Source organism: Nansenia antarctica, assembly GCF_963989245.1.
Source record: "Nansenia antarctica genome assembly, chromosome: 18".
Classification (NCBI taxonomy): Eukaryota; Metazoa; Chordata; class Actinopteri; order Argentiniformes; family Microstomatidae; genus Nansenia; species Nansenia antarctica.
In genome coordinates this window covers 17,946,349-17,965,638 of record NC_137691.1, presented here as the reverse complement: position 1 = coordinate 17,965,638, position 19,290 = coordinate 17,946,349, and the positions used below count along the sequence as shown (strand labels likewise).

General features: G+C 47.2%; 1 protein-coding gene across 1 annotated transcript in view; it reads left to right on the top strand.

Annotated features, from left to right (window-relative positions):
* Window positions 1–708: 708 nt before the first annotated feature.
* ppp1r16b (protein phosphatase 1, regulatory subunit 16B) overlaps window positions 709–19,290 on the top strand; it is a gene marked incomplete at both ends in the record, with an annotated part of 37,780 nt that continues 19,198 nt past the window's right edge. Inside the window, one exon of the mRNA XM_080548719.1 lies at window positions 709–973. Coding sequence (XP_080404845.1) covers window positions 709–973 — 265 coding nt within the window. The remainder of the gene's footprint in view (window positions 974–19,290) is intronic.

Sequence of the window (19,290 nt, the reverse complement as noted above, 5' to 3'; positions counted from 1 at the left end):
AGATAAGGTGTAGGCTAGTAATCGCCCAGGTCGTTATCAAACCAAAAGGGGCTTCTTCATCACGTCAAGTTAAATCTGCCAGCCCGTTTCCGCCACTCTCACTTCTTCACCGCCCACACTTGGTCGTTTTATCTCAGACCTTGGAGGAAGTGCCTGTTGTGTTTCACAAAATGGCAGCCTAGTTCTTTGCCTGTGTCGTTCCATTGCTCGTTCTGTCGATGGTCTTTGCGTATGAATGAATAAAGTCGATTTCATGATTATTTGTCCTTTGGCAAAGAGTCTATCCATGAGCAACCTACTGCATAACCAATGTGGTGAACCGATAGGCTGTAATTTTAAGCCGCCTTATGGTTCTTCCACATTTAGATTTCATTCCCAGGTCGTTCATGGTTTAGCCTATATTTTTGGAACGATGTCCAATTTCGTGGTTTATGGATCAGAAGGGTGACTATTACTGACAGCTTCTCTTGCCTCCTCTTTCTTCCACCCCTAACACACACTCTCTCTCTCTCTCTCCCTCCCTCTCCCTCTCTCTCTCTCTCTCTCTCTCTCTCTCCCTCTCCCTCTGTCTCAGGCGGTCACAGCTGAGCTGGTGATAATGATGACGGGAGGCGGCTACGGCCGGAGTTGTATTCCACGCTAAGACCCCCGCCCCCTCCCCCACCCGCCGCAACCCACCTGGTAGCCCCTCCCCCTACCGTGGCGCTCATGGCCAACCACCTGGAGCTCCTGAACGAACTGCAGCAGCTGGACAAGGTGCCCAGCCTGGAGAGGCTCCGTGCGGCCCAGAAGCGGCGCACCCAGCAGCTGAAGAGATGGGCCGTGTACGAGAAGGAGATGCAGAGCAAGAAGCGCAAGGCGGACAAACGGCGCAACACCGGCCACGCCGCAGCGCCCGAGGCCAAGAAGCACGTGTCCTTCGCCGCCAGCGTGGCTCTGCTGGAGGCCTCGGCACGGAACGACCCGGATGAAGGTAGGGGACCTGAAACATTTACATTTGACCTTTTTGTCATTTAGCCGACGCCTTTATCCAAAGCGACTTACAACAAATACATTTGTCTAAGTATGTGAATCATCTATCTATCAGTCACCATAAGAAAAAGTAATCGATGCTAGGACCAGGGGCCATTGGCAGTCACAATGCTAGAAGAAGGACAAGCTCTAGATATGGGCTAAAATATAATTCTACTTTATTTTCAAGTAGATGTACTTGAAACCCGATGGCAGTAGGGATATAGAAGAAGTTATGAACAGTGAGTTTCGCAACCTTCCATCTAGCTCTCACACTGTCTCCGTCTCCTCTTCCCCAAGTCGACAGTCACAGCCCTAACACACACACACACACGCACATGCACACGCACACACACCCAGACCAGAAAACCACCATCAAGGGAAAGGTTTGACGTTTACGTTCCCCGTTAAATGTTTGATGTGCAGAGAGGTCTTGAGAGTGGTCTGCTGCTGGGCCTCTCAGCTTCTGCTCTGGCTGTCAGCTCCTGTTAAGGATGGGCCATCAGAGAGACTCACACACACACACACACACACACACACACACACACACACACACACACACACACGCACGCGCACACACACACACACACACACACACACACACACACAGACACGCACCGCTACCAGCCGTAGGGGGAAAGGTTTGAATGATTTAGTCGATTCCTGCAGCAGAGCACCCAATCTGAATGCCAAGTTTAGAAAAACGATTAGTTCGGTCTCCTCCGCAATAACTGTCAAAAGAGCTAATTTCGCTCCGATTCTCTCCAAGTTGTCGCGTAAGTGATTTACACCGGAGTAATGGAATAGCCCCGCTAATGAAACTGGGCAAGCTCCGAGATTAAACTTGAGTTTTTCATGGATAATGTCCCATTACGTTCCTATAATGTTGATGAGTAACAGCTCCTCAGACACTTAACAACCCTGTACTGTCTGTAGAAGCTCTGCTGTCTTCTACTGCAGCGACACACACACTTGCTTCTCATCCAGCCGTAAAAGAGAAGCAGCAACGTAAACTTGGCTGGAGACAGAGACCGGATAGAGATGGGTAGCTGGGCTGTGGCTCAGGTGGCAGAGCCGGCGTCTAATGATCTTAAGATCTGCGGTTCGATCCCCGGCTGGCCACGTATTGAGGTGTCCTTGGGCAAGAGACTGAACCCCTAAATTGCTCCCAATGAGCGGGCCGGCGCCTTGCATGGTAGCTTGTTGCCATTGGTGTGTGAATGTGTGTGTGAACGGGTGAATGAGAGGCCGTTGTAAAGCGCTTTGGAATAAGGCTCTATGTAAGTGCAGTGCATTTACCATCCATTTATGTCCCTGGAGATAAGGAGAACGGTCCTTCCAGTCATGTGACTCACACAGTACCACGCTCTCACCACTCAGCCTGGGCTGCCTTCAGGACAGGGACTCGGAACTGTGTATTCTAGAATATTCTTCAATCGGAAACTCAAGGGATTTGTATGGGGTGCGGGATGTTTTATTGGATTTTCATCATGGTGCGTAATCCTGTTTTAAGATTAGATGTAAACTGACGATGTTGGCATGGCGACCTGATTGGATGGCGGTACGACGTTGTCATCCGAGGATACACTGTACTCCTTGTATTATTATTATTTTTTTACAACAGTTGACAGCAGGACACAGGCTTTGTTGTGTGTGGTGTGTTTGGGATGGATGAGGTTATTCTAGTGTCGTTCCACTAAAGGATTAGGAGTGGTTCATCCACCCGTGTGGTCAGTCTTCCAACGCTGCATACTGATGATGTTGTCTGAACACGGTTATCATGTCCAGAAGAGTGTCAGAGTTGAACTGTAAGTGGGCTTCTACTCTACACTGGCCAGGGTCCCAATCAGTACCAGGGGAGGCTGGTGGAGGTAGAAATCAGAGGACGGGCTCATTGTAATGCACGGAATGGAATAAGGAAAGGTAACACACCGCTCCTCATTCCGTTCCATGCGTTACAATGAGGCCGCTCTCCGATTTCTACCTCCACCAGCCTCCCCTGATTAGTGCATACTTTAACCAACTCCTATGACTACTACAGCTGTTGCTGTCTCACCATACTGTCTGAACGTGCGTATGGCGAGAATGACGACACTGATAAACAGATGAGGTTATAGCGGTTGGTTAAAGCTGATAAAGCAAATACTGATCTGGGACCAGGCCGGGATAGCAGTCCAGTGTCATACAGACAGACATCTCTAGTTTAAGTGTTCAGACAGTATACTGTATCAATATTGTGAGACTGACCTAACATTTGCTATGTCCATATATAGCCAGTTCAGTGGTGGGGGTTGTTGGTGGTGGTGGTGGTGTTGTTGTTGTTGTTGTTGTTGTTGTTGTTGTTGTTGTTGTTGTTGTTGTGGTGGTGTTTTTGGCTGAAGTATGTCAGTAGCGTGGATGTCAGTAGCGTGACTTGAGAGTGAAACCCAGTCCCTGTGGCTGCTAGCTAGCTCAGGAGTCTGATCATCTGGCTGGTCTCAGTCCCTGGTCCCAAAGGCCTGCTACAGAGCTGCTGCTCAAAGGCACTTTGAGAGGAGAGGAGAAGAGAGGAGAGGAGAGGGGAGGAGAGGAGTGGGGAGGAGTGGGGAGGAGAGGGGAGTTGATGAAAGGGGAGTCAGGAGAGGAGAGCAGAATAAGAGAGTAGAGGAGAGAAGAGAGGAGGGGAGGAGAGATGGGGAGAACAGGGGAGTGAGCAGAGGCGGAGAGCAGAATAGGATAGGAGAGGAGAGGAGAGAAGGGGGGAGGAGAGTAGGAGAGGGGAGGGGAGCAAAGCAAAGGAGAACACTGGAGGGAAGAGCAGAGAGAAGTTATTGATGCAGTTAGAGTAATCCCTCCTAGCATGAGTCCAGGAATAACCACCTCCTTCTCAGAGGAGAAGATACATAAGCACGAACCTGCAGCTGACACCTCAACCAGACGACCTAACGTGATTGGCCTGCTGAGCTTCCACTTTGATGTTTGATTTGTTGTGGACGGACGTTTCCTCTGATTCAATCATTACATCACATAGCATCTCCTGTGGGCATAGGCACACTTTAAACCTCCTGTCTGCCATTGGCTTTGGGCTATAGCGCATTGAGTTGCATCTTGTAAGAAATGCGCTATACAAATACAATTTGATTTGATTTGATTTGATATGTTATAGCCGCTGCTTGTCTGCTATTGGCTTTGGGCTATATGTTAATCTAACCTCTTGTCTGCTATTGGCTGGCTGAAGGCTATGTGTTCTTATAACCCTGTCTGCGATTGGCTGTTTGATAACCATGTGTGTGTGTTTGATAACCATTCCTCATTCCAATTCATGCATCACAATAAATGGTAAATGGACTGACTTATATAGCGCCTTTATCCAAAGCGCTTTACAACGGCCTCTCATTCACCCATTCACACACACACATTCACACGCCAATGGCGGCAAGCTACCATGCAAGGCTCACTGGGAGCAATTTGGGGTTCAGTGTCTTGCCCAAGGACACTTCGACATGTGGCCAGCCGAGGCTCGAACCGCCAATCTGCCAACCTTGCGATCATTAGACAGCGGCTCTACCTCCTGAGACACAGCCTCCCCCCCAATGAGCCTGTCCTCCCTTTGTTTACCTCCACCAGCCCCCCCACCCCCCCCCCCCCCCCGATACACACACCACATTTCCCTATGGGATAATGAAGATTGACTTGAATACAGCCTGTTGTGGCTGGGGAGCGTCTCCCTGCTGTCCCTCCCCTTCCTCTCTGTCAGATACAGCGCAGGCCAGGCCCAGCAGACCAGGAGGAGAGGGGACATCAAGGTCACCCAGTGATATTGAGGCTAAGGATCGGGATGCTTCCTGGTATCCCTGGCTAATACATCCCCTAGCAACAAGAGCCGTTAGTCCTCTGACCCCGCCACCCGCCATGGTTGTCAGTGATCCCGGGGCAACGACTGTGAAATTGCTCTCAGTGTCTGGGCGTCCCCTCAGTGTCTCATCGTTGTCTCAGTGTCTCATCAGTGTCTCAGTGTCTCATCGTTGTCTCAGTGGTATTGAGACTGATGGCTTGTCTGATCTCCAGTCACAGTCTCTTCATGTGGAAGAGGTGCTTTTGATGAGGTCAGAGAAGGAGAGGGAAGGGGAGGAGAGGGGAGGAGAGGGGAGGGGAGGGGAGAGGACTCCCCCATATTTGGGGGAAAAGTCGGATCTATGTTTAATATAACAGATATAAAGAGCTTACCTTTATCAATAATGTTCATCGATATCACAAACGATTCATTAGATTCCATTCTAAATGACTGCATAGTTTTTTTCCGTGCCCGGTAAATAGAGTGCGAGTCACAAGCCCTTGTTTACAGCCACGTCACATAGGAAAACCAAGCATGCTTTGTTTCAACCCCCGAATTTCCATATCATTGGTCCTCGAAAGTAATGTTTTACGCCTCTGCTCGATTCTATTGGCTCTGACGCTTCAAATGAGTGGTCACTCATGACATTTTGACCAATGGGTTCGGGAGAAAATACGCGTAATCGGAGCTGGTGTGAAAACGAGGGGGGCGCGCTATAGGAGCGCACAAAAAAACGAGCAGGAGACCCCTGCTGGATGCAAACAGAGTCTAAACAGTTGGATTTGGATGCAATGTATGCCTATAGTGATATGTCAATGAAATATAATCAATTTTACAGTCTTGATACACGAGAAAGTCTGATACACTGATGGTGCCAAAATCTCTCCAAATGGCACAATTTGGTTGTCCCCCTAAACATACCTTTACTAAATCAGGTACAAAGTTGCATTGGCTCATATTACTAGCATCGACTTTGGCACAAGTACTCATCAGACCCTGGAGTAGTGATTCCTAGATGATTTGGGCTTATTCTGTCAGGTTTCCTAGCTGATATTCACTCTAAAAGCTGTTGTTTTTTTAGGCGGAGAGTGAATTTGAGATTTTTCACAATGTTCTAGCTCTATTTACTCTGACGCAGTAACATATATTTTGATTCTGACTTCTACAGTCACCCCACAGGTGTTAGCTTTCATTTGATACCAAGATCATTATGAAGGCCCTTGTGATTGTGGAGATATTCTACTGTGGGCATGTCATTTCGAGCAGAAAATCTGAAAAATAGGACCGATAAGAAAGATGACACCACCACCACATACAGTAGGCTATAACATTTCTAGATAGATTAAAAAATATATTTGTATATTATATATTATAATTATGTATAAATATGTATACTTATTGTGTGCATATTAAGTATTCAGGCCTATACTAGTTGGATGGGTTTGCAACAGCGTAGGAGTGTTTTGTAGACAAAAGGAGAATAGTTCTGAGTGGACAATAACACACAAGCTGTCCCAATCCCACATCTCCCTCAGAGCTCTCTGTTAGTCTGCTCACCGGTAAAGAGTCACGTCAAGGTTCTGATTGGGACTGACAGAACTAATGTTCTGAACTAATGTTCTGTTATCTGTGTCTGTAAGGCTGTGAGGTCCTTGCCAATACCCAGCAGCACTATACAAAATGGCATACTTACTGTACTCTTACTGGCTGCTTGTCTCTGTGCAGTAGTATTAAACACCAGGGGAGCCTCCCCTCCTAAATTTCGTTGTTTGGTACCTGTACTGTAACAATGACAAATAAAGTCTATCTATCTATCTAGTAAAGCAGCAGAGAGTCGTGGAGCTTATTTTAGCATCATCTGAACTCCCTGCGGTTCGCGGCACTGCTTCTTTTACCGCCCTAAAGGGGATTCGTACTGTACATTTACAAGACAACACCCAATGCACTAATTGCTGCTCTTTTTTTTTTTTTCAAGTCCAAAATATTCCCCGAGTGGTGATGTTTAAAAAGCCACACTGTGGATTACCCCCCCATTACCCCCCCGGGGCCATTTTAAGATCTGACTGTTCCGGCACACCACCTCCGGTTGCTCTTCCATATCTCTTCTCATTTTCATGAGAAAAAAATAAACGGAGAAGAGAAAAAAAAGCCTGAACTTTCAGATAGAAAACACACACACACACACACACACACACACAAACACACAGGCAAGTAAATTAGTCAGATGTTTGAAGCGTTGCGTTACGCCTGCCTCTCGATTTTTCTTCAAATTGGTTCTCTAAGGAGCTTTTGTCTGGTGTGCTGCTGTCTTATTAGTATGGTGGGGAAGCTCCTCCGAGGCTTTCAACAGAAGCCCAGCGCTTGTCATGCATAGGCCCGACAACAGAGACTCACTGGAGGGGCGAGAGGGAGGAGAATGATGCCGTCACTGTTGGGGAGATTAGAAGAGAAGAGAAGAAGAAAATAGATTAAAATTCAGTCAGTCAGTATTGCTGAAACCTATCACCTCCAAGGACATGACCTGTTTTTATCCTCTCCCTCTATCCTTCTCTTTTATCCTCCTTCCCTCTCTCTTTCTCTACCGGGTGTTGGGTTTTCTGAAGGACTGAACAAGTAGGAAATATGGTTTGACTGTCACATCTTCACCTCAGTGTGAGGCTGTAAGTAGAGAAGTGCAGCATAGTGCCTGCCTCTTGTAATTGGTCCCTGCCTCTTGTATTTGGTTGATAGATGGGTCCTTTGCTTACATTTACATTTGACACTTTTGACATTTCAGCCGACGCCTTTACGGTGCCGACATCACTGCGCGCAGTGACCTTCCCTCTCATTAGCGACGGGTGAGGCGGCTGAACGGGCCAGAGCCATCTGGTCCAGACGTGCTGTGAGACCAGCTGCGTTAGACACAAGGTGACGATACTCTACAGAATGCATTGATATCGCTTGAATTTTAGTTCAGTCTAACTAAAGTCAGTCAAAAAAACAACGTCTGTCTGTTTTTGTAAAAAAAAAGAGCCTTATCACTAATGACTAAGCCTATGTCACATGACTCCGTGGAGTATCAGCTGACTCAGCAGCACCTGGTCAACGACAGCTGGAGGTCATGCATTCTGACCTTTGACCCCTTCACCCTGAGGACCCCAGGAAGAATAGCTACTGCATATTTGCTGTATCTAATGGTGGATCCAAATAAACAAACAAACAAACCCTGGTCAAGATTGTTGTCTTGTGACTCAGCCTGACAGGGTAGATGACAGCCTCTCTCGGTCCTCTTCCACGCTCTTACTCTTAGTCAAAACCTAGAGTCACAACTGTGACATTTCTTTATCACCATGAGACACAGCAGTCGGCTGGATCTGAATGGTGACTATTTCCACAATGTGAACGCTACTTGTATGCAAGTGTTGTAAGGTGGTTGTTTGTGGTATGCAGAGCGGGTGAATAGTGTGTTGTGTGTTGTGTGTGTGTGTGTGTGTGTGTGTGTGTGTGTGTGTGTGTGCGTTAGGGCTGGGTTCAAAAAATCGATTTCCCGATTCTGAATCGATCTTCATTAAATGAGCGATTATCGATTCATAAATCCCGAGATCGATCTTTTTTTTCCTTTTTTTTTTTTTTCCCCTTTCTTTTTTGCTTGCAGCTTCAACCCGCAACGAGATCTCGTGGCCAGATCTCGCGCTACAAGAATTTATCGTATCTCACGCAACGTGAGGTCTCAACACTAAAATCTAAAAACATGGCGATGGCAGGGACACTCAAGTCACCACCAGGCTTAAAGTCAGATGTCTGGGTGCATTTTGGATTTTAAAAATGTGACGATAGAGATGAGCTGGACAAAAGCAAAGTCATATGTAAATAAAAAGTACATTCATGTAACTGCTTTGGAGTCAATTCATTGATATGTTTAACAATGCTACATGTTATAGGGTTCCTTGAACCATTTATAGCATTAGTTCGGAGAATCTCTTTCATATTCAAGCAAAAAATGTATATTGTAACTAGATCGAATCGGAATCGAATCGAATCGAATCGAATCGGGAGCTGTGAATCGGAATCGAATCGTTTTGGGAAATCAGTGGCGATACCCAGCCCTAGTGTGCGTGTGTGTGTATCAGAGACAGTTAATAAAGCAGTGTTTGTTTTTGGTTTGCCAATCTGGCAGGCCTCTGAGGCAGCAAGCTAGGGCTGTTAGCTGCTTTTAGCTAACCGCACACAAACGCTGTTTGTTTCTGACTCGTCACGTGACGGTCCGGGCATCTCTCCTCAGTACCTCTCTCCAGGGGGTTGGTGGGACTGACTCTGGACACACAGAGCCTTCTGCCTGTTAGTGGCAGTGTCTCCCGAAACCTCTGTTTGTCTGTCTGACTGTCCCTCTGTCTGTCTGATTTGTTATTTTTTAAAATGTATAGTAGAGAAACTGTACAGGGGGGGGTAATGGTGATCCTCCAGTCCTCCTCCAGCATCACTCCTCCAGACTCTCTCTCTCTCTCCCCCCACTCCCACTCCCACTCCCCCCCCCCCCACTCCCACTCCCACTCCCACTCCAAATTAACATTCCTCGGGGCTCTCCAGAGGGTACAGGGCACGGCCCTGTGATGGGGCCTCTGGGTGGCCTGGGCCTCTGGGTGGCCACGGCCCCTGGCACCGTGCTGACTGGCACACACTGTCACTACTATGGGCATCCTGGCACCCTGGCATGGCCCTGGAGCATTGTGCCTGAGGCGTCATCGTCCGCACCGGAGGTTAACAGGGCAGAAGAACTGAGGAGCCGCTCTCTCTGTCTCTCTCTCTCTCTCTGTCTCTCTCTCTCTCTCTGTCTCTCTGTGTCTCTCTCTGTCTCTCTCTCTCTCTCTCTCTCTGTCTCTCGCTCTGTCTCTCTATCTCTCTATCTCTCTCTCTCTCTCTGTCTCTCTGTCTCTCTCTCTCTCTGTCTCTCTGTCTCTCTTTCTGTCTCTCTGTGTGGACGCGCTACAGTACAGTAATCAGTCGTGCTAGCGTTGCGCTAGCATGCTAGTGTACTGTCTCCAAAGAGCATCGTACAGTTCCCTCGGGGGGTCCCTCATAATGACTACAGTGTTTTTATTTCAGAGAGAACCTCCCTCTACGCTACCGTTCTGTTTTGCCAGCCAAGTACACATATTGAAACATACTGCAGTGGTGCACTCTCTCTCTCCCCTCCACCACATCCACCAGGTCCCTAAGGAGTGCCCTGACTCTCAAGTTAACTCCTATTTCCATGGAAACAGAGAGAGAGAAAGAGGGAGAAAAGAAGGAAGGGACAGAGAGAGAGAGCAGAAAGGGAGGAAGGGACAGAGAGAGAGAGAGAGAGAGAGAGAGAGAGAGAGAGAGAGAGAGAGAGAGAGAGAGAGAGAGAGAGAGAGAGAGAAAGTGAGACGGGGTGAGGGGAGGGGGGAGTGGCGCACCATTATGTTCCCTCGAGCTGCTTTCCCAGCATGGCTGCTGATCAGTCACACCCATTACTCCTCAAGATAAGCGAGGAAGGAAGCCGTCTGCGTTAGGCTCATACCACACTCCCAGAACAACACAACAGATAACCGTCGCTGTTGAATTCTTTAAATGCTTTCCCCCTGAGGTAGACTATTCCCTCGTCTTTGAAATGTGTTCTATATCCAAGATGGAATATGGGGCTTTTCCACAAACTTTCTGTCTCAGTCGTAGGCTGCTGTGGTTTGTGCCACTTGCCTGGAGCTGGGGGCTCGGCAGCAGCCAGCTGGAGCTGAGTGGAACAGGCAGGCAGGCAGTCCAGCATCATCAATCCTCTGAGGGCTTACTCAGCAGCACCCCCGTGTCACACACACACACACACACACACACACACCCGCCCCCCCCAACAATGATCAGAACCCCAGTCCAGACGTCAGTGATAGGACACAGGATTATCCAACCAGGATTAGACAATGCCTGGGGGGGGGGGGGGTTGTGTAATGAGGCTTGCTAAGACCAGCGACACTCTACTGATGATGATGAAGATGATGATGAAAATTCTAATAATGTGGATAACAACTTATAAAAAACGTTTACAAAGAGAATCTCAATGTGATGCTTAACCAAATTCAGTATCCCAGGCAATGCCACCCAATAAACAAGCTAATCAGAGTTCAGGTATTAGCCTTTTTATAATGATGAGACAGAATGGAGACAGAATAGCCTTGTAAAAGACCAAGGTGCTACTCTGATAACAAGCTGTTTGTCTGCAGTATTGTCTGTAGTACAGTGTTCAAAATGGCTGCACATACAATCTCTTCCATGTCTCCTTCTTCTGTTTCAACTGCAGTCTTATCTTGAGAGGACTGGGAATTAGCATATGTTTGATTGGTTCCAGAGTGATTCCGTCCTATTAAAACGTCCCTCCTCCTCCTCCCTTCTTCTTCTTCTTCTTCTCCTTCTTCTTCTCCTTCTTCTTCTTCTTCTTCTTCTTCTTCTTCTTCTACATAAGGCAGCCTCACTAAGTCCACTGTGGTTTCATTTCCTGCTCCGAAGTGGGCCACCTGTCAGCATGCACCATCTGTTATCTTAATGCTTTGGGTTTCTTAGTCAAGCACACTAGCCACTAATTGGGACGTGGGAGTAGCTCCGTCGTTTGTTTCCGAATCTCAAATCCTCTCCCGGTGTTTCATGACGCTCTTGAGTTTAGAGGTACGGTGTTGAAAAGCTGGTTTCTGAATTCTAATATGACGGTTGAGATTAGAGACCTTTGTAGTTCTCTTTGAGAGAGCGTCTCTGAATATGCTGTGATTGCATTGAGAAGCATTTTTTGTCTTCTTATCTAATACAGAGCTTAATAAGTGAGATAGGGGAGGAGGGAAGGAGATTCTCTGAAGGAGGGATGTGGTCTGAAACGTTTCCGTCTTCATACTTCAGCTCTAACATCACAGATTCGCTGATTATACCATCAAGAAGTCTCCTTCGGGTGAATTCTGTGTTTATGTATTTTCTCCGACTTTTTTCATTTACTTTTTGTGGCATTTAGCAGACGCCTTTATCCAAAGCAACTTGCAACAAACACGTTTGTCTAAATAAGGGAATCATCTATCCATCAGTCATCATAAGAAAAAGAGATCGTTGCTAGGGCCAGGGACCGTTGGCAGTCACAATGCTAGAAGAATGATTTTTTATTATTATTATTATTATTATTCATTTGTTTACAGTAGAGAAAGTGTACAGGGGGGTAGTGGGGATGAAGAGGTCTTTAGGAGGGACAGTTAAGATGTAGTCTGTAGAGATGGGTCTTCAATTGTGCTGCTTCCAGTGGTGTGGTGGAAATGTGACTCCGTCTGACTAGATCATACCATGATTCTCCAATACATTCTCCATATATTCTAGTGAAAAGCTGCCATAAACAATTCAAGGCAAGGCAAGGCAAGGCACGTTTATTTGTATAGCACATTATAGCACATAACAGGCAATTCAAAGTGCTTTACATATAGGCCTAGCATTAAAAGAAATACAGAAAAGAAGGATTCAATGGAATTCACACATGAAGATCTGTCTTGTCTGCTACAGACCTAATCCCTCACACATACGTATGCGTGTGTGTGTGTGTGTGTGTGGGGGGGGGCGGGGGGGGGGGGGGGGGGGGAACTTCCTTAAAAATGTATAGAAATGTAATGGAACTCAAGGAATACAACTTTCCGTTCTTGCACCCAGTGTGCCAAAGGAACGTTTACTTCCTTAAAAATGTATAGAAATGTAATGGAACTCAAGGAATACAACTTTCCGTTCTTGCACCCAGTGTGCCAAAGGAACGTTTTCCGTTTTATGAAAAAGGTAATGGAGGATAAAGAGTTATTTTCTATTTGCTCTATTTGCTCTGAACCATCCTCTGTATTCACTGACCCTCAGTCTGCTGCATTGTGGGACGCTGCAACGCTCCACTTGGTTTTTCTCTCACACACCCCACCATCATCATGACATCCTCTGTAGTGAACATACCATGAAGTCCTTTAATAGCTACTCATGTGGGGGGTTAATTATATCACACGCCAGAATGCTAATTATACAAACCCATCTTCCCGTCAACGTCCTACTAAAACCAATGTCACGTAGCAGCGAGCGAGTGTTTTGTCCTACTTTCGAGTCTAGAGAGTAGCCAGAGTGTCTTCGCGGTGGGGAGCGTGTGCACAGTGTTGACTGCTTGCTGTTTTTCTTGACTAATAAGAAGTACGAGTTATCCTCTATAAACATGTTCAACGTGTCAGTGTGTCGTCTCACACGGCCCTTACCTCCACATCAGTGTTCTCACGCCTCTCTCGGAGGGCCAGCTCAGTGGCCTTGCGGTAAGAGCGTCCGCCCTGAGATTGGCCGGTTGTGAGTTCGATCCTATAAAAATGGTACCCGATCCCTCCCTGCTTGGCACTCAGCATTAAGGGTTGGATTGGGGGGGTAAGACTCTGCGACATACCAGCGTCATGTTCAGGGGGTGTACTTGTACATCAAGCCGCCTCACGCTACGGAAACAGGAGATTATTATTATTATCTTTCAAGACCCCTCCTCCCCCCACATGCCCCTGTAGGATGGTTGTTTGTTGTTATGTGTCTTTTCCAGTCTCGGGGTGGGCTATGGTAGGCCCATTTTGCAGAGAGTTGGTGCATATGCTAGTTTGCAACCTTGAAGAAAATGGAAGATAACTCGAAGGAAAAACTCATTCTGTTTTTTCAGAGCCCTGCCCAAGGACGCTATCTAATAGGTTTAACGTGTCGCGGGGCATTACTCGTTCCAACGGGTTTCTAGCCTTTTGTAGCTACTTTCTACAAAGGATTTCCCCAGACCTTCCTGAACTAGGAAAGCTCTGCTCTCAACAAGGTTAATCAGTGTGTAACGTGGATTATGAATCATAAATGCAATTTCCAAATGATTCTCCTAATCTGGTATAAGTACCCCTCAGTGTGTTATACCAGAGCAGATGTCTCTGAAATACTGTGGTACTGTGGACGGCAATCAGCTCAGTTCAGTTTAGTTCATTTCAATCCCCTGATTGGATTCTGAGGGACCGTGTCTGCCTGTCTGTCTGTCTGTCTGCCTGTCTGCCTGTCTGTCTGTCTGTCTGTCTGTCTGTCTGTCTGTATTCAAACCCTCTAATTGGAATCCTGAAGTGAACTCATAGATGAGAGGAACCTCAGTGCCTGAGTGTGTGTGTGTGTGTGTGTGTGTGTGTGTGTGTGTGTGTGTGTGTGTGTGTGTGTGTGTGTGTGGGTGTGTGTGTGGGTGTGTGGGTGTGCGGGTGTGTGTGGGTGTGCGGGTGTGTGTGGGTGATTGTGTGTGTGTGTGTGTGTGTGTGTGTTTGTGTGTGTGTGCGTGCGTGTGTTTGTGTGGGTGTGTGTGTGTGTGTGTGTGCGCACAGACACACACACCCCTTCAACATTTAGATAACAGGAAGGGTGGGATCGGCTTCCTCCTGTTTATTGATGTTTCTTTTATCTTTGGGGAAGCATCGAGGGCCCCTCCCCTCCCCTAGTCGGGATGTAACTCCGCCCAGGAAGTCATTCTAGAGATTTTCTACAATTCACCCGGTGGGGACGGACGGACGGACAGATAATCACCATGGAGACCCCCGATCACGGATTCCTTTGGGAGTCCGCGCCAGCGTGTCTCGTGTGGTGTTACGGTGATGAGACACCGCCCAGGGGCCACGATGGAAAGCTGGAACAAACAGCTAGAGATAGGAATCACCATCCTCTACTACTCCTCTTTAATCTCCCTCTCTCTCTCTCTCTCTCTCTCTCTCTCTCTCTCTCTCTCTCTCTCTCTCTCTCTCTCTCTCTCTCTCTCTCTCTCTCTGTCTCTGTCTGTCTCTCTTATCTCCCTCTCTCTCTCTCTCTTTCTGTCTCTCTGTCTGTCTCTCTGTCTGTCTGTCTGTCTGTGTGTCTCTCTCTCCCTCTCTCTCTCTCTGTCTGTCTGTCTCTCTCGATCTCTCTTTCTCTCTCTCTCTGTCTCTCTCTCTCTCTCCCCCCCCCCCCTCTTTCCCTCTCTAACTTCCTCTGTTAAATATAGACCTCCATTTCTCTGAGTACTGTAGTTTGGCTTTAATCGAGTAGAAACCTTGAGCTATAATGGGAGGAGAATATGAACATTAAAGGGTTATCGTTTAAAAGCACTTTCATTTGAAAAGAGGCTTGGGGAGTGATCCATTGAATTGAGATTGACGTCGCCGTGCGATCTGAAAGGGGGATATTGACTGTAAGGCAGAATGATTTATTATCCTGTGCGTTTGTGTGTGTGACTGTTTGTGTGTGCGACTGTTTGTGTGTTTGACTGTTTGTGTGTGCGACTGTTTGTGTTTGACTGTTTGTGTGTGACTCTTTGTGTGTGACTGTTTGTGTTTGACTGTTTGTGTGTTTGACTGTTTGTTGGTTAGATGAGACCCTCCAGTATGGCCTTGATGGCCGTCCCGCTAGACGCCTCAGCATGACACGATGAGTCTGTCCTTACATCACAGCAACACATGCACACATGCGCGCGCACCCGCATGTGCACACTCGCACTCACACACACACACGCACGCACGCACGCACACACACACACACACACACACACACACACACACACACACACACACACACACACACAGACACACACACACACACACACACACACAGACACACACACACACACAGCAGGATGTTCTAGTCACACAATCTTTTTTGTCTCTGCTTCAAGCTCCCATTTTGCAAAAAGCTGTATTCTGCTGTACTGTATTTTTTACATCTCCTTTTACCTCCCTACTCTCGTATTCCCCCTCATCCAATATACAACACATCACAACTTTGATTCCTAAGTAGTTTCTGGGTCATCATTCCCTGTTGCCTGTTGCTGGTTTATAAAAGAACACCTCACATATAGGCCTATTGCATGTCTTGCAGACTGCTTGCCAGTGTCCTTTAGTTTTCAATGCACATATTTCTAGAATAAATCCCTAATCTTCTGCCTTCATGTTCCTGGGGGCATATCAAGCTGTCAGCGTGAGCCATGGAGGCCTGAGACAGCTGATGCCGTTAGGACAGGTGTCACACTGGGATTGCCTCTCTGCTGCTTCTCAACAGAGGAAATAGAATGTGGTTACATTTTCAGAGCATGGCCAACAGGATTGGAGGGGGGGAAGACAGGAGATGAGTCAAGATACCACGCACATTGTCACCATGCATGGATGGCTCTGATGGGATGTGTTAGTGTGTGTGTGTGTGTGTGTGTGTGTGTGTGTGTGTGTGTGTGTGTGTGTGTGTGTGTGTGAGTCACTGAGTGTGTGCGTGCATGGCGTGCGTGTGCATTGTCACAATGCCTGGATACGCCTGATGTGAGTGTGTGACACCAGTGATCTACCTGTGACTGAGTGTGTCTGTAGTCATGGAGATAAACCAGTGGCCCTGTGACCCAAAAATCACATGTTAAGTTATGGCTTTTTTCTTGGACCTGAAGCCCAAAATGTTTTCATTTCACGCCGAGACAGGGCAAATGGAATACAAAAAAACTAAGACCTAAGCAAAACAAAAAAATACCCATTTCTAGCCCACTCCTACTGTCACATATGGTTGAAGTGGTGTTTTGTAGCCTGTGTTGAACCCATGTGAACACACACACGCTACCCTACTGTCAGGACACGCTACCCTCCTGTCAGGACATTTGTCCTGTCAATCTTTTAAGCTTTTTTTTTCCCAACACAAGAAGATGAGTTGGGGATTATCCAGAATCTGATGAATTCATCACATTTTTAGACTTATGTAAGAAAACATTTAAGATGATAAGATGATTTACGGATGAAGAGAATTGTGGATGTACTATTTTTGTCCCATCCCTGGTGGCGTCTACAGTAGTACGGGGTAGTGGTGGCCTAGTGGAGAGTGACTTGGACTCACGATCTGAAGACCTGGGAACAACACTAGTGCACCCTTGAGCAAGGCACTTAGCCCTAAGTTACTCCAGGGAGACTGTCCCTGTAATCTCTAGTTGCTGTAATCTCTAGTTGCTGTAATCTCTAGTTGCTACAAAAGCATCTACTAAATGGTTAAAAAATCTAAATTTGGAGGGCTAGAGTCCAGTGTTTGATAGTATATGAACCCAACAGTAGGCCTGTCATGGGTGAGTCAGCCCTGCTCATGAGGGGCGCTTGGCTTCTAGTCTCAGACCTTTGTCAGACCAAAGTTGTTTTATTACGTCACACTACACAAGTGTAACAGAGTCAAATTCTTTGGCTTCGGATCCTGACGTTGCATCGCACCACAAGACATAGGGCATTTAAATCAAGCATCATTCAAGACATGAGAGACAAAAAAGAATAGGCATAGTACAAGATAAAGTGGCATTAGTGCAAGTAGAGTTCACACTAGTAAGGTGGCTTGAGCTTAGGGCTGCTTAGACAAAGGCAGGGTGACAGTCATCAGCGGGGGGGGGGGGGGGGGGTGCTGCTGAGAGGCCTCGGCTGGCCACATCTGCTGCCAGGGAGGAGTAGCTGTAGTCAGGCTGAGGTGAGGAGGAGGGAGTTGGATGGACGGGTGTGTGTGTGGGTGTGGGTGTGTGTGTGTGGGTGTGTGGGTGTGTGTGTGTGTGTGTGTGGGTGTGTGTGTGGGTGTGTGTGTGTGTGTGTGTGTGTGGGGGTGTGGGTGTGGATGTTTGTTTGCCGTGGTTTGGGGGACAGATGCCTGCCGGGGGAATTATATTGTGTGTAGCAATAATAACTCTAATAATTATCATAAATCGTCAAATCTCTTCTCTTCTGCACCCCCTTTCCCCCCCACACACACTCACACACACACACACCGCCACCAGCTCCCAGGGCTCCCACAGCCTGCTCAGAGCAGCGTGTGTGTTGCCGTGTGTAACAGGGTCAGCCTGCTGGAAGAGGAGACTCTGGTCTGTCAGGTTTCCCTGAATAAATAAAGCTTAAAATAAAATGTTGAAATTGCCCATTTCCTGTTTGCCTGTTTGTTTCTGTGCAAAAAAGCAAAGCAAAAAGGGGATCAGGAGAAGCTGCCAAAACAGAGGATAATGATGTCAAAAAAATCTGCCAGCCATGTTTCTGTCCTATTCATACAATCTGTGCATGCACACACACACACACACACCCACGCACACACACACACACACACACACACACACGTCAATCCTCAGAATCAGGGGCTTATGTTCATACAGTACAGACAGAGAGACAACAGTAATCTCACAGCGGTTTGACGTCATCACCTGTCCTCGCCCCAGACCCTCCCCACCCCTGCCCAACGGCTTGAAAACATCCTGATTTTAATTGGATAGAAATGCACTTTCTGCTGCTTGAATGAATAATAATAATAACAATAATAATAATAATACCTCAAATTTATACAGAATTTTTATAAGACCAAAACATGCATAATGATGATGATGGAACACAATGAATGGATTGTAGATGGATCCGTGTCGTTAGCAAGGCCAGTGTGTGTGTGTGTGTGTGTGTGTGTGTGTGTGTGTGGGGGGGGGGGGTATATGATTCAGAGGAAGCATCAGGCTGGAGAGACAGTGTAAACCTGACACTAATAGACTGTCCTCTTCTGTCCTGCAGCTTGTCCTCTCCTCCAGCCTCCTATAAGACATGTTGTATCTGGGGAAGGAAGGTGGCTGGGCTCTTAATGTCCTGCCTTGACCTGTAGTGTTGACCTGTAGTGTTGACCTCTGACCTGTAGTGTAGACCTGTAGTGTTGACCTGTAGTGTTGACCTCTGACCTGTAGTGTTGACCTGTAGTGTTGACCTGTAGTGTTGACCTGTAGTGTTGACCTCTGACCTGTAGTGTTGACCTGTAGTGTTGACCTGTAGTGTTGACCTGTAGTGTTGACCTATAGTGTTGACCTCTGACCTGTAGTGTTGACCTGTAGTGTTGACCTCTGACCTGTAGTGTTGACCTGTAGTGTTGTCCTGTAGTGTTGACCTGTAGTGTTGACCTCTGACCTGTAGTGTTGACCTGTAGTGTTGACCTCTGACCTGTAGTGTTGACCTGTAGTGTTGACCTCTGACCTGTAGTGTTGACCTGTAGTGTTGACCTGTAGTGTTGACCTCTGACCTGTAGTGTTGACCTGTAGTGTTGACCTCTGACCTGTAGTGTTGACCTCTGACCTGTAGTGTTGACCTGTAGTGTTGACCTGTAGTGTTGACCTCTGACCTGTAGTGTTGACCTCTGACCTGTAGTGTTGTCCTGTAGTGTTGACCTCTGACCTGTAGTGTTGACCTCTGACCTGTAGTGTTGTCCTGTAGTGTTGACCTGTAGTGTTGACCTCTGACCTGTAGTGTTGACCTGTAGTGTTGTCCTGTAGTGTTGACCTGTAGTGTTGACCTCTGACCTGTAGTGTTGACCTGTAGTGTTGACCTGTAGTGTTGACCTCTGACCTGTAGTGTTGTCCTGTAGTGTTGACCTGTAGTGTTGACCTCTGACCTGTAGTGTTGTCCTGTAGTGTTGACCTGTAGTGTTGACCTCTGACCTGTAGTGTT